At 30.7% G+C, this 16,556-nt stretch overlaps 1 protein-coding gene across 3 annotated transcripts in view; it reads right to left on the bottom strand.

Annotated features, from left to right (window-relative positions):
* Polr1B (RNA polymerase I subunit Rpl135) overlaps window positions 1-16,556 on the bottom strand; it is a 168,501-nt gene that overhangs the window by 27,181 nt on the left and 124,764 nt on the right. For all 3 annotated transcript variants that reach the window (XM_085818338.1, XM_085818339.1, XM_085818340.1), the window contains exons 20-22: window positions 8,875-9,107; window positions 8,631-8,772; window positions 4,869-5,025 (exon numbers count right to left, since the gene is read on the bottom strand). In XM_085818338.1, coding sequence (XP_085674464.1) covers window positions 4,869-5,025; window positions 8,631-8,772; window positions 8,875-9,107 — 532 coding nt within the window. The remainder of the gene's footprint in view (window positions 1-4,868; window positions 5,026-8,630; window positions 8,773-8,874; window positions 9,108-16,556) is intronic.

The following is a 16,556-nucleotide window of genomic DNA, read 5'->3' as shown; positions in this document are numbered from 1 at the left end:
AAAATTTAAAAAAAGGACGAAACCTTTATAAAGCATCTTAGGGAAACTGGTTCCTATTTTTATCATGTATAGGGAAACAAGTATATTGAATAATAAAAAAAAAATTTTAAAAAAGGACGAAACCTTTATAAAGCATCTTAGGGAAACTGGTTCCTATTTTTATCATGTATAGGGAAAATAATGAAAATTTATATGCTGCTTTCTTCAGCTATTAAAATCCTGGCAAGCTTTCTTTTTTGCATAACTGTGATGAGTTAGAAGTAAAGCAATGTCAAAAATTAGATACCAAATGCAAAATTCCACCCAAAGCACATCTTAGAAATGAAGATGCTAAAAAAATTTACATAATGTTGTAGGATAAGTGACTTAAGTCCAGAGTAGTTGAATCATGAAAAGGCAAATAACTAACATGCCAGGCAATGTTAAAATAGACAAGGAGCAAACTTGCTATTATATGCTTGACGAGTTTCATTGAAGAAATACCTTTTTAACTATAATAAAAAAACCTCACTAGTGTATACTGTAGTGTTATATCACATAACCATAATTGTTTTTGATCAAAATGATTTTGAGAGAGAAATTTGAAGCTATTAAAACACCCTAAAGGATATAGATTGCTGAAGATGTAAATGGAAACCAAACCACCACTTGGGAACAGACAAGAGAAATGAGGACTACTCATATGAGTACTGTCATTCACCTTCATCATTTTGGCAAGGTTAGCAAGAAAGATTGGACAGATTGGATTCATAGTTAAGTAGGAAAAAACTGCACCAACTTGTGATTGCATGCATTTCCTTGTTTAAACGCTAAAAAATTGAGCTACTCTTGATTGTGCTGTAACATGTCATAAAAAAAAAACTTGCTATGTGATTAAGAAATAATTCTAGCATCCAGAAACAAGTATTGGACTGAAGACAGAAGGCCACTCAAATTTCTAAGCCAAGTTGATGTCAGTGTAGAGTCCTACTACCAGTTAGATGAAACTCAGAACGTATTATGTTTAGAGCTACTGCCCAAAAAACTCTACAATCAGTATTGATGTATAATGTCATCAGTCTGATGTACATGCATCTTAACATTAAAATAATTAGCTTTGCTCAATTACGAAAGCAATCTCATACAGCATATACAGCTTCTGAAACACTGAAAAAACTGATAAGTGAAACAGTTTTATGAAATTTGCAATTGTAAAAGTTGTAAAATAGAAAAATTCATTAAAAATATCTACTTTAACAAACAGAATCATTACCAGCTAGACAAAGTTGTATAGTTGAAATACTATTTAACCCCTTTACCCTGGTCACGAGATTTTTTGTCACTTAGTGTATATTAGCTTATAATTTAAAATATTTTGCTTTCTTAAATGATGTAAATCATCTTAATGAATGGATGGTCATGAAAACTGAAACTAAAATAATTAATTACATAAACTGAGCGAACAAATATTGATTTAATGCAGATCTTCAAGAGCCAATAAAAAAAAAAAAAAAAAAAAAAGTGCCACTTAGAGAGTTAATTAAATAATTCCCTCAATATTCATAAAAGGTGTGTCAGAGGATGGAATCTGAATTTGCAACTAATTTCATTGTTACACTAATTCATTACTTGTTCATGCATTTTTAGAGAAAACCTTTAAATCAAAGACATGTTTTCTTAACTGAAATACTACTCAATGAAAGAAGAATATGATTTAAACAGCACCCTTTTGATTCAGACCTTAATTTTAGTGATTATTTCATGTTGGACAAAACTGATTTCACACAAGAAACTAAAATCAATAATTACATTTGTGATTATGGCTGTACATTCTAGTGCACTAAATGATGAAATTATTGAGTTTAAAATCTAAGGGAATGCAACACTTAATTGCAAAAAGCATGCTTTGAAAAATCTTGCATATTAAAACTCATTTGCTACATTGCTAATTAAAACTAATGGCTATCTCCTGCAGTTTTGATATACAGTGAAATAATGTTTGTATATTTCTATTTCTGTAATAGTAAGATATTTCATTTTAGAGATATGTGACTTCAGTTATACTTTAACTTTTCCCTGATTTACTCACAGGAATTTTCTCTAAAATAATTTCCCCCCTTTCCTTATCATCTGGGTATTATACATTGGTTTACGAAGGGGGGGGGAAGACTTGGGATATCTCAGATGAGACAGGAGTTTACACTAATCTGGTTGACAGAATAGAAGACATGGTTAGATATTTATATTACACAATGGAGTGTGCTGACCAGAAGTTTTTACCTATGAAAGATGCTTCAGTCCTTTGTTATTTGATCAGTATATTTCAATTGGAGGATTGTTTATCTGAGGACATCAGAAATTTTTTTCTCAGGCAAAAATAAAATCTATATCTATGCAAAACATTTTCTGGAAGAAAGTGTTATTTATTCAAGAACAGCAACTGAAATAAAAGTACGATTATTCTCATTTTTAATTAAAAGCTATGCAATTTTTTAATTCTTAAATTTTTTTGAAAACAAATTTTAACTTTTTAAAATGTAACCAGTATTTTAAACAATTTAAGACAAACTGACAACTTTAAATTTATCTAATAGCACTAGCATAGTAATAATATTAAAAGTTTATGTATAAAATATGTGCATCACATTGTTAAATTTTGCTTATATGTCTTTCTATATTATACACCATTTTTAAATAGTTCCTTGAAAAACATAAGCATCAATATGTATAATAATGTTTTACTTTTTATTATGCTATTTATAACACAACAATTTTCCATCATTATCTGATTCTTTTCAGGAAGCTTACGGGCTGATAATAAAACATATGCAACAAATTCAAAAAACAGGTAAACAGAAACAAGTTTTCAGGTTACTTAGAAATAGACTGTTCCTATTTGTACAATAAAATATAACTTAAATTTAATTTTAAAAGCAAGTTTCAGGTTATAGCATCCTAAATGTACATGTAGTTTTTGCAAGTAAATTTTTATCTTTAGAATCTTTAATTGGATTTTCAATTTTAATATTTAAAGAAAGATTAGTAATTTTTCCCATTCAAAATTATGAATATTCAAATCATCAGTTTACATAATTTGATCATATAGCCAAAAACATTTTGCATCACATAGCACACAAAAAGGATTAGATAGCTATTTATATAATGAGACACCAAGACAAAAATATTAAGGATTTTGGAATAGATGAAAATTATAAATACAAGAATTAAAAATTATTTTGTAAGAAACACACCACTACATCATTTGCCAAATGAATCATAAGTAAATGCCAAAGGCTTACTAAAACCATTCAAATAATTAAATATGAGTCTTTTTAACTATATGCGAGTATTTCTAAGAAATTAATTTCCAAGCATAGATAGCTCAGTCTGAAGGTTTTTTCCAAGAAGATTTAGAACTAAGTTTACCTCCATACAAGATTGATATGTGATACAAACTTATAATTATTAACTTCTATTTTAAATTAGATAGATAAGTTATTACAATAAAGCAAATAAGGGTTACTATTCTGAGAAGGAATTCCTCTATGGACATTCTAAATTAAAGTGGCCTGTATATATGTAACACATGATAAAAATCCATGCAGCCAGCCTATTTATCAGTATAAAATACAGGCACTCAGCAGCCATATCACTCGATCACTACACCTAGTTGGGCATAACTATGATTCAAGTAGTCAAGCAAATACAAAGAGCATTTGTCAGTAGCTAAGTATTGAAATACTTGTGAAGTAGACATCGATTCTAGGTAACCAGAAATTTATCCTTAACCTAGTATCATAAGAGCCAATGGTTGAATTTGATACATAATCATATGAAATTGATTAAATACTAATGGAAATTCATGCTTTGCAGATAGATAAGTCTATCTAGAAGTTGATCACAGTTTATATCATGGCACTATTTGATGTAGAGAAAATCAAGAACTTTTGATCACCCTTGAAGTGTACCTCAAAGTGGTGTACTTTGAGGTACACTTCAAAGTAAAACAGACCTCTAGCTGCTGATAAATGGACATTTCAGAACTGACAATCATACAGAAGACCATCAGGAATACAAATCTTTAAGTTACAAAAATCATACCCCGAGACTCTCATGCATCTTTAGCTTCATAAATGGAAGAATTCTTTCTAATGAAGGCTTCTGTACACCTGGAATGATTAGCTTTATTTTTTGACTTAGCTTTAATTAAGCATATTAAGCACTTGAAGGGGACATGGATCTTCAAATTATAAGTCAATACTACTAAAAAACTAACACTTTTGTGTGTGTGTGTTATCTATTACTTCCAGGTAAAAGGCATTATCATAAACAGTCAGGAATACTGTTGATGGTTATCCTTTCTATAAGATGTGACTACAGCATAACCATATCTAATTTTTGTGTAGATTCTTCTATGACGTAATTTTTCCATGAAAATTGATAATTATTTTAATGTCATTCCAAAACCCAGATTATCTTACTTGATACTTCAGCATTTTATGCATTAACCCTTTGACCGGCATGGGGTTTTGTGAAGAAAGCCCAATTTTTCCAAAACTGTTGAGAGAAAGAGTTTTTTTTTTTTTTTTTAATTTTTTTTTATTTATTTTTTCAATTTATCTCAAAATAACCCTAGTACTTTAAATGTTTATTTATGTAATTTTAATATATAGCCTTACTTTCTTGGACATACTTCAAGATGCAGGTACACATACTTTCTTAATGAAGAGGGCAGTCTGAAATTTTAACTGCTTTCATGTAATATACATATTTTCAGACAAGGATCAAACAATGAATAAGATTCAAGTACAAAATGTTCTTTTTTATCAACTCCTTATATCTTCAGAAAATACACACAAAATATGTAATAACAAAATCAATTTCTTTACCTATGGTCATACGAGAAGGAAAACCGTGAGGATTAAATATAATATCTGGAACCATTCCACCATCTGTGAAAGGCATATTCTCTGTTGGTATCATTATACTGCATATCCCTTTTTGCCCATGTCTACTAGCAAACTTATCACCTATTATTGGATTACGCTATTTGAAAAGAGAAATATTAAAATTAATCTTCAAGTAATCTATACAAGTTTTTAAAGAAGGGTTCAGGCAAAGGCATTTTATGGTCATAAGTATAAACGAAATATTCATAATTAGACAATTAAACATTACTAGATCAGAAACTGGTATATGAATTTTGTCTAATATTATAATTATATAATTTTTGCATAAAATTGTACAGTTAGAATCTGCTTTGAATGGTATAAGAATCAACCAACAGCAAACCAAATATGAACTGACATCTGATCAACAAGTTAACAGAGTCCACTGCACAGTCGTGTCTGCCAAAAACATTATGGTATAAAACATTGTAAGAGAAGAAAGCAAGATCGCAACTCTAAAACATTGTTGTTGAACATAAAGTGGTTAAAAAAAATTGCAATTTTAAGCAACCTCATAAAAAATAGAGCATTAGCAAAACACTGCATGATGATAACATCGTAGACATGTGTTTTTTGTGCTTTAAAAGCATGTAAGAATTTAAAGCATTTTTGTGCTTTTCTGCATTCACAAATTATTATGCAAACATTTACAACTTTTAAAGCTTAAAAAACACATGTCTGTGATGATGATGTCTTTTATTTAATAAGTACAATTATCAACTTACACAATTTTTCAATAACTCATAAAAATAAAAATACCTCTGTATTATAATATTATTATTACTCCACTTGTCCATTTATATGTTAGCAATGATACAAGGGTGTTGGGTTGAGGTATGTGAAGCAGTGATGATTGGTCAAGGGATATGCAAGTAAAAAAGTTGAGAAACATTGTTTTAAACAAAACAATAAGCAGTGACCTTCAGCTTAGGTTTAACACTAATTATTATTCAATGAAAAACTATTAAGACAGAAAACACCTACATACAGCTTAAAATGAACAAACAAAAACGAAAGCAAATGAACCATTAAGTTATGCTAGGCCTTACATATATATTACATTAAATAAACTGCAGAAGTGTTGATAGAAAGTTTTAAAATACAAGGTCCAGCTATTAATTTCCAGGACCGACGTAACTGTAGGAGAAGGAAAAGTCGGAAGATGGCACTAATGATTGCATATTGAAGAGCGTTTTCTTGCGCATGTGCAGTGCAATTGGTGCCATTTTGAAACAAGTGGTTCTCATGGAAAGGCGCATTAAAACATAGCTATTAAATTCCTACTGTCGAGTGAAAATGGAGCAAAGAATTAACACTAAATTTTGCTTCAAATTGGGCAAAACAGCTGCAGAAACCTACAAAATGTTAAAACAAGTTTACAGCGAGGAAGCATTATCCTGCTCAAGAACTTTTGAATGGTTTAAACGCTTTTGGGACGGGCTCGAAAGCGTCGAAGATGATCCACACACAGGTCGGCCGCAGTCCATACGCATGCCGGGAGCAATTGAAAAAGTTTGCAATATGGTGAGATGGGATCGTCAATTGACTATTTGAGTACTCACCATTGAATTCAACATGGACAAAGAGACGGTTCGGCGAATTCTCACGCAAGACCTAGGCAAAAGCACGATATGTTCCAGATTCGTTCCTCACCATTTAAGGGATGAACAAAAGCATTTGAGACTGGACGCATATGGCGAACTTATCGACAATACTGATGCTGACCCTGCGTTCCTGGATAGGATAGTCACGGGATACGAGTCTTGGTGTTATCAATATGACCCTGGAACCAAGCGTCAAAGCTCCGAATAGCAGTCTCCAAGCTCACCGAGGCAGAAAAAATTTCGATTTAAAAAGTCCAAAATCATGTTATCGCTTTCTTCGATTGCGATGAACTCATTCATCATGAATTTCTTCCTCCTAACATGACTATCAATGGACAGTTCTACACATAAGTTCTTGACCGACTTCGAAAACGAATTCGTAGAGTGAGGCCTCATTTTCAACAAAATGGGAGTTGGCTGCTGTTACATGACAATGCCCGCCCACATACTGCGTTGCCTGTGAGGCGATTATTAGCCCAGCATGGTGTCGTTGAAATGCAGCATCCACCATACTTTCCAGGCCTAGCACCCGCAGACTTTTTCCTGTTTCCTAAGCTGAAAAATTCGCTGAAGGGAACAAGATTTCAGGATGTCAAAGCGATCAAGAAAACTGGAACGTCACTATTAAAGAGCATTCCAAAAGAGGACTTTAAAACTTCTTTCCGAAATTTGTACAGCCAAGCACAGATGTGCATTACTTTGAATCATATTAAATGGCTATGTGTTTAACCTTTTTTTCTTCGGAGTTATACCTTGAGTCCTGGAAATTAATAGCCAGACCTTATATAAAGCAAAACAAAATTAAGGATCAATTGGACTGTAATAAAGTCATATATAAAATATATACTATAATTCTTTATTAATACGAGTTCATATTTTTATTATTATTAAAGCATTTTGTAAAATTACAATTAGAAATAAGTACCTATATTAAGCATGAGAAATTTGAAGCAAAAAACAATTTTTTTAAAATTTTATTTTAAATATACATTGCATTACAGTTACAAAATATTAAGGGATAACTGTAATGGCAATTGCCATTAAGGGAAAATTATCATCACAGTTACAAAATATAAAAGAATGTTCACTGAACTATCCAAACCAATTTTATGACTGGCCACCTTTTGCTCTAATAATGACACAATTCCCTTTGGAATTAATTTGATATAGAGCTGAAAGAAGGAGATATTTCTAATTATGCAATATGCAAAGCAAGTCATAAAAAGCAAACAGGTTGATAACAGCACTGTAGAATCTCACACATATTCCAGCAGAATCAGAAAATTAGAAGAAATGTTTATGCAATCTAAAAGCTTTTATAACCATCCAACAAAACACAATTTCAATAGTACCATATCTTTTTGAATGTCTTCTACCCACTTGAAAAGCACAGTATGTGTTGGACCACTTAAAAGCAACCATTAATCTGGACAGGTCTTACAAGGTATGGAAGAACCACTGCATCGTAATAATGCCAAACATGCACTTGATTATTAGTTTGATGCAACAGAAAACAGAGCACTCTCTTTCAACCTTCAGTGGTCCAAAAGGCATCTTCTAATGACCAAATAATAGCACTTTTCTCAGAAATCTGTTTCGCCTGTTCCTGCCTTTGGTCAGTAGGAGATTTTTATACGAGCAAATATAATCACAAAAATTGGCCTTTTTTTCCCATGACTTTAATTTCAGTACTTGCATACTCCATTTGTCTTGTGAGCTGTTTCTACAATGCTCCGAGACTGCATTGTATTAATACAGTTTTCTTTGCCTTCTCTCAACACAGCAGATGTCTGAAGTGCCATTCTGTGAGCATATTAAATATACTTGATCTTTGGTAATTGCTTAGCTGCCCAGCTAATGAAACTCAGGCTTTCATTATAGGTATTTCAATACTCCAGACTAGATACTCCCAACTGCACAAAGGTAGATTTAACATAAAACTTTAACTCAAGAAGTGACTGCATATGTTGAAGTTAAAATTCAATGAACACCCATACATTAAAAATATTTCCAAACCAAGTGGGCACTGAAGCTGATAAGAAAGTTATAATGCTGGTTACAAGTTTCATACACTCTAAAATCTAAATAAAATACTTACAGGTACGCGGAATTTAATACAAATTTGTTGTTTTGTATCTGTACCATCATCATTTCCCAAGAGCTTCACATCATGAACATATGCTTCTTCCATGGTCTTGTATTTTACAGATACTCCGTCTCCTGTGTTAGTATCAATATAACTACAAAGTAAGACAGGTTAACATATATAAATCAGTTCTAAATGCATTTATATTACATAAATTCAAACATTAAAACATGTCTAAATTCTCAAATGTTCTCACCTGCATATTGGATCACCATATTTCAATCTTGTACCAACATACGGTAAACCATCTGCATCAATAAATTTAGAATCTTCATCATTTTTTCTACCAAAAGCCAAAGTCTTCCGGCTGCCCCGATCACCAGCAATAACACGTAAATTAATTATTTGAGATTTAAATATATTTCCTCGTTTAAATCCTCTCTCAACAGAAGATTTGTTTAGAACAATAGCATCTTCCATATCAAAACCCTATTAAAAGAAGAATGAAAAATGGAGAGAGAGAGAAAGAAGGCTTAGATACATTTTTAAGTATCTGGTTTTCCAAAATTAATGAATATTTTACAAATGATGACTAAATAATATAAATTCAAACTGAATTCACAGTATTCAAAGACTGAATTTATAGTAGTATATAAATAAATGCTACTATAAATTCAGCATATGCATGCTAAGTAAGCTGCAATTACTTTTTAAATCTAAATAATGCTTCACATATAAGCTCATATTCACACTATAGCACAAATATCAAAATTGGCATAAGCCATAACTGCCAAACTTAAAATCCCTGTGTGCCAACATTGTTTCAGAGGAACTGCAAAGAACTATATGTAATTCAATTCTGACATAAAATATATCAGCACACTTAACTGGATATTTTAAATTTTATGTTCTTTGGTTACTTTCCTTTTTTAGTTTTCTTACATTTTTACATACAGAAAATTTTGAGTGTTGAAAGAAAGCTTTTTTTTTTTTTTTTTTTTTTTTTAAAGAACTTTTAAATACTATGAAAACGTGATTACTAATTAATGTAAATAGTATTTGTGTGGATAAACTTAGTAATCTACCATATATAGATGTAAACAAAATTAAATATGAGTATTAACAAACAAACACTGCTTGTAACTTCATATAAAAATTTATAAATCTCTATAGTAGATTAATACATCTCAGATCAAATGAAATTTAATAAAAAAAGTGTAATAAGACCAATAAAATGCAATAAGAAAAAAAGTCAAAGAACTTGCAAGAAAACCAGGAGGTTTTCATGCTCAGCAGCGACACCATTTCAAATTAACTCCAAACTGACTTCTAATAATTCACATTATAATGCATGATTCAGATTATTGAACTATTTGTAACACAATTCTGATGTAAAATGTATTAACATTTTATTACTTTTCTAAATTTTATGTTCTTTTGCAGAATTCATTTAAAAATTTTTCTTACAATTTGATACTGAGAAAAATTCTGCATAGTGAAATTTTATTCATCAAAGTACTTTTAAATATGATGAAAATAAAATTAGTACAAAGTGCACCTGGTATTCATATGGATAAACTTACTAATAAATCATATATTGAAATAAAATTCAATATACAGGGTATCTAAAATTAAAGAAACCTATTTGAAAGCTGCCTACAGGTAAAACCAGTCACCAGAAAATGTGAAATTTTGTGGTGAACTTGATGAGGAGATGAGAATGTCTTTCAAAAGAAAAACCAAATCAGTTACGAATATTGGCACCAGAGTTCACTGTATTAAAAAATTACACCTTTAAAACAGCTTTACAAATTTTATTAAAACAAATCATGTTTCATATCTTATCCATCATTTCGAGCTGCCTTCTGAAATTGAACGATTGCATGTTCCACAGTTGACTGGGAAATGTTGAGCGCATGACATGAAATGCTAGCTTTAAGATCAGCTAAAGTTCTTGGATTGTCATGGCTTACTAAGTGTTCCAAATGCCCCCAAAGTCAAAAATTGAATGAATTGAGGTCAGGACAGACCAATGACTGAGCATTTCACTGGACTCCTCACTCCTGGAAGTATGAGAGAGAATAAATGATGCAGAAAATTCCCACCATACTGTCACTTTTGGTGAATGCAATGGAACCTCTAAGATAGAGTGCATATTTTCCAGTTCTCAAATTCAGCATTTGTGAGTATAGTGAATTCTCGCAAACTTGACTTCCGAATACTCGATATTTTGTATAACTCAACGATCACTTTTTTCCTTGTATGAAAAATGAATTATTGTAATTGGTTAAAAATTTCAGTTATCAGATTTCAACAGAAATATGCATTTTGACCCTTTCCTAGTCCATTTTTATTATTCTTTTGCCTGATGTCTATAACTACAGAATGAAAAACTCTTAATTTCAAAATGGATTGTAATATGGATTTGAAATGGATTTTTTCGTGATTACTGTACGTTTCTGCAAAAGTATGTATATACCTCACATAATTCAAAAGCGATTAGTCATCGAACGCTGAAATTTTGTACATAGGGCTGCTATAAAACTAGTTGTGCGAATTCCTTTTCTGTTGCAATTGGTAGTACCAAATGTGTGTACATACATATAAACACGTATAAAAGTAAAAAAGCAAATTTAAAGCCAAAATAAAGAAAAAAAAGGCAAAATAATTTTTAAAAAATGTGCAAACATATAAAAGATTTAATTCTCAAACTAATCTACAATATCATTTAAATTCAGAAGCATAAGCAAATCAAGTGCAAAACCAATCCATGAAAACAAATTCACTAATTTAGCAAATTAAAATTAAACAATTTTTTTTTTTAAATGCATAAGTGAATGACTGTTGAGTAGGCAGGAGACAGACTTATCAAGGGGAAGTTGCCTCCAAACCTAACTCTCCAATCGTTAAATTCGTGTTTCGTCATTCATGCAGGCAAGGGTAAAAGTCAAAACCTATGTAGAGAGAGAGAGATACAAATATATATGTACCCAAACCCATTACGCAGTCTTTATTTCTGAAATCACTGGTTGCGGCCATACGCTTCCAGTTACAGAATTGTTTTAAATAATGAAAATATTCATGTTTTAGCATCCTCAAATTAAAACAAAAAGTTATTTTGGACAAATAATTAAATGTATCTTTCAACGTGGCCTGCTGGTTACTACACTTGTAGATGGGAAGTTTTATACTTGTTAAGAAAAAATAAAAATACAAGAACTCCTGTATGCCAAAAATTTAGTGGAATATTTAATTTCAAAATTTGCAACTTTTGATGTAATTTTCAGTTTGTCTTGAGGTTTTAATGAACTAAGTTAGGACAATTAGAGGATATAAGTTTAAATGAAATGCAGCCAAAAAATATGTATAATTTAATATGCTTACAAAAAAGCCATGTGTTGTCCACAAGAGATAATTTTTCAATGGCTAATTGTTTTCTGCCGGTCAAGCAGAACATAAGCTTTGAACTGTTGTGTTAGATTACCATAATATAATGGTGTAGAACTTAACTGGAATTTTAGCCACCCAGGGCAATACTTGAAATCCATCTAGATGACTTTCTTCCCAAAACAGATTGTAAAATGGATTCAAAAGAGATTTTTTGGTACATCAGTACATATGTATCATTATTGCATAATTAAAATACGATTAGCCGTAGAACACTGAAATTTTGTACATCAGACTGCTATAATATCTAGCTGTGCACCTTAATTTTTTCTCGCAATCGGTCGGTGGTATCAAACATATACAGTACAAAGTCCGAAATCCGGTTTGGTGATTCCGGATTTGGGACTTTTCCGAATATTAGATCATCAGTTTAAATCAAATAAGATGGCATGTACAAATTATAAAACTAAAAATATGAAATCGTAATTTATGAAATAATGAAGTATTTATGATTTAAAGGGTAATAAAATTTACAAAAAAAGGCTTAATATTTATTTGTTTACCTTATTAAACATTTGTTTCAATGCAAGTTGTTTAAGTTGCTTCGTTTTTTTGTGCTAATACTTTAATTCTATCGACAGACATAATCCTCGTTCAAAGTTCCCCACTCCTGTCATTGCTCTGTCGAAAATTCCGACCAACTTCACAACCAAAATTTTTTCGTTTTCAGTAACTTCTCTGTCCCATTCTTCACTATCGATAGCAGTATTTTTTGGATCTAGAACCATACTACAGATTTTGCTATTTATTAATTGACTGATGATTGAGAAGCATTGTCATCATAATGAAAAACTTCTTTTATATCATCTGCATTTATTACCGCTTCTCCACATTTCTTTACAAAATCCGTTAACTGGAAAATTTCACCTTTGTTTTACGATATCCGTAAACCTTTAAAATTCGCAGCTATCTACACATTTGGCTATGCATTATGAGCTTGGCGACTAACGACAAGTAGTTCTGTTAAATTTTATGTTGCTTCTATCGCGTACTGAGACAATTAAGCCTGAATTGTATTAATTTAGTTATTTATTATACTTCTTGCACATGCTTAAGGCTTATCAGAGTTCTGAATAAACAAATTTCAAAATATACTTAAGCCTTATTGAGGGCCAGTGTTAGATCTAAATGTAATCTATGAGTATCACCAACAAAATTTATTTTTAGCATATGAAAAGAAATTTTTGTTAAATTTTTCCTTGTCAAAATTTTTTAGCACATTTAACTTAAATCTGTAATCATTGCCAAGCATAATGTCAACATAAAAGGTTAACATACATAGTTAACCTTCATTATTCAATTACTAACATAAAAAAAAATTGTTCAGGCATCACTACATGAGTTATTACTCAAATTGTTATGTGTTGATAAACATGCGGTGATGAAAGTAAAGTATAATAAACAATGATTTGTCAGATCAACGATGTATCTATGTGGAATGTTTCGGTTTGAGATGTGTGCCAAGCAGATATGTAGCAATGGAGCCAAATTACTGATTGTACAAATTTATGCTAGAATGATTGTTTCTTCAATAACAAAGAATTTTATTTAGTGTTGAAGTGAAATTAAGAATCGGGACTCTCCATATGTTTTATTATGCACAGAGGAGGGAATCAAATGCACATGTGCAAAGCCTAAGCGAAAAACGTTATTGGGGGTTTTGAGGTCCGGATTTTAGATCATTCCGGACATTGGATGTCCGGATTTCAGACTTTGTACTGTATATACACACCTACCAGCTTACGAGGTATTTATTTTTGAAATCGCTGGTTGTAATCATATACTTCCGAAGTGTTTCAAATGCCAAAAATTTCAGGTTTTTGCAATGTCAAATTTAAAGGAGAAAAAATTAATTTTCGACAAATAACGGAATCTATTAACTTTTAATGCAATTTCTTGGGGTTTCTATACTTATATGAAAAAGTTTTATATTTGCTATGAAAATTTAAAATTACAAGAAGTTTGACTTGAGCATGACAAAAAATGACCGGTATAGTTTATTTCACAATTTACAGATTTTGAAGTATTTTGAACTTGCTTTTAGGGATCACTTAATTATGTTAGAATAATTCAACGAAATAAATGTTAAATTATTAAATGGAGTGCAGCAAAAAACGTGTATAATTTAATAGGCTGTACAAAGTAATCAAGTGGAAGTCATACGGTGTTCAGATTTTTGTTTTTTTCTCAATTTAATTCAGTATCTAGTTTAGAATCTTATTATTCTTTATGTTTCTCGATGATCCATGTGAGTAACCCCTATAAAATAATATTTCACGCCAAAAATGCTGCCCCAAATGCCTGAAAATATGTTTCGTTCAGAGTGGATTGCCTCCTTTAGCAAACACTAGTTTATCAGTAGCTAGGGTGTAATAATTTCCAACATCGCTTATATGCCGTAAGCAGTATAAACACATTTAATTATTGCCTTATTGTAACTGCAGTATTTATATATGCATCAGTATCTGCATGCTTTCCTGTCCTGTTCAAAGATTTATTATGGTATTCTAATTTTGCAATTCTTGTCTCTTTTGCTGTGTGAAACTATTTATTAGGACCTATATAATGAATTTGGTGAGAGGTTTTGCTTTTTCACGAAATCCCACTACTCCTGCCATTGATTACCACTCACATTCCTTTCCGTTACTAGCTGTTTAGATGCTTGCCTAAATATGATTATACTCTAATGTGAACTTTTATTAGTTTGTTCAGGTTAGAGTTTCTCAGCATATGGGTTCAAAGTATTGCCTTGTGATAATGTTTATGCAAGTGAAAATGCTGAATGAGAAGGAAACAAAACAAATTGATATGACAACTAGAATGAAATTTTATGCCTTCAGATAGTGGTCTCGAATTCAGACAGCATGACAACCAAATGCACGATTTAAAAATAGCTAATGGGACAGTCTTTTTTTTTTTTTTTTTTTTTTTTTAAGTAGAATAAAAAAAAATATGTATCAATAAAAAATATTTTAACTAAATTTTGAATTACTAAATATTTACCGAAAAAGACATAAAAAGTAATAAGAATAATACAAAAAAATCAAATTTATATTTATTTTTTGTCTGAAATATAAAGGACCCACAGGACACTTTTCTGGTTACATTTTGTACTTCAAACATATTAGCAGCTAAATTTTAATATTTCAGATTGAAATATATAAAAAAAATTATAATATGTTCAATTAGTCAAAAACTTTAATTTAAATTCAAAATAAAGAAATCATGAAACATTTCCAAGTTTTCAGAGAACATTTAGCAAGTGGGACAAAACTTGAGAACAAATTATAACAACCTAGTCTCTTTCTCTTTAGTTATTCAATTTTTTTTCAATGCAAAATAAAATTATGCACCTGAGTTTGTATGAAAATAATTAATATTTATTTCCTTATTCACGTCCGTTTACGGAAAACAATAAACACCTCTGGAGAAGTTGTAAAAAGGCTTAACAGCTAATATTAATAATTGACAGCTAAATATTAATCTTACATTGACATTTCTTACAAATAATTATATTTTTAAATTAATGATTAAATAATAAACAAATTATGAAAAGTTCTTACTATCACAGAGAATTTTCAAAGTGAATATGATAATAAACAATGACAACCTAGTCTTTTATGTATTAAATTTTTCTTTAGTACATTAATTGAATATGTAAATACAAATTTGTTTTTTGTATACTGTAGTTGTGAATTTAGTAAAGTTCGAAATTTTTAGTAACTCGTCACCCATTCTGTCCATATTAGTCCAATTTGTGGGATTCTACTATATTCACTGCATTGTCAAAATGAAAATGTGCTTCATTTGTCCAGAGGATATTCCAATGCCATTCCAAATCAACCTCAAAGTAAGCAAGAAACGGAAGTAAGAACCGCAGTTGAGCATCAAAATCATGTGGAAGCTACTGCTGCACTAGTGGCAGTTTGTATGGATAATACTAAAAGATACTCCACAAGATCTCATGGGCAGCTGAACGTGCCTTACCTATAAATGTCTACAGTAGATTAAAACAATCCAGATCAAATAAAACTTTATTATGCAGAAAATTACTAATTTTATTTGCACAATTTAATTTTATTGCTGAAAAACAATTTTTTAACAAAGGTTAAAAGTTAAAAACCAAGAGTCTTCCAGTAAAACCAGAAGAGTTATTAGCAGCTAAGGATGCTATGTATGAAGAACTACAATGCCTACATGCTTTAAAGCATTTGAATATATATACATTCAAAAAACAAAAATCACTTTCACTCATTTCATTTAAAATACAACAAAGAACTAATACCATAAAATGAAAACTTTATGTATTTACTCAGAAATGTCTCAACCTCAGGCATGGTCGAAATTATCAAAAGCTCAGTCTCGATAATTTGAACCCATGTTTCTTTACAAATGCTCTTTTTTGCCACAAGACATTGAAATGTTGCAGCACCATTGAATGCTTTCTTCAAAATACAACTTTATTTCGCAATTTTTTGCACAAGTTGTATA

This window comes from Stegodyphus dumicola, chromosome 6 (genome assembly GCF_044657685.1).
Source record: "Stegodyphus dumicola isolate Sdum_Otavi_A_Nest chromosome 6, ASM4465768v1".
NCBI classification, from domain to species: domain Eukaryota; kingdom Metazoa; phylum Arthropoda; class Arachnida; order Araneae; family Eresidae; genus Stegodyphus; species Stegodyphus dumicola.
Note: the sequence above shows the minus strand (reverse complement) of the source record. Positions and strands in the feature narration are given on the sequence as shown.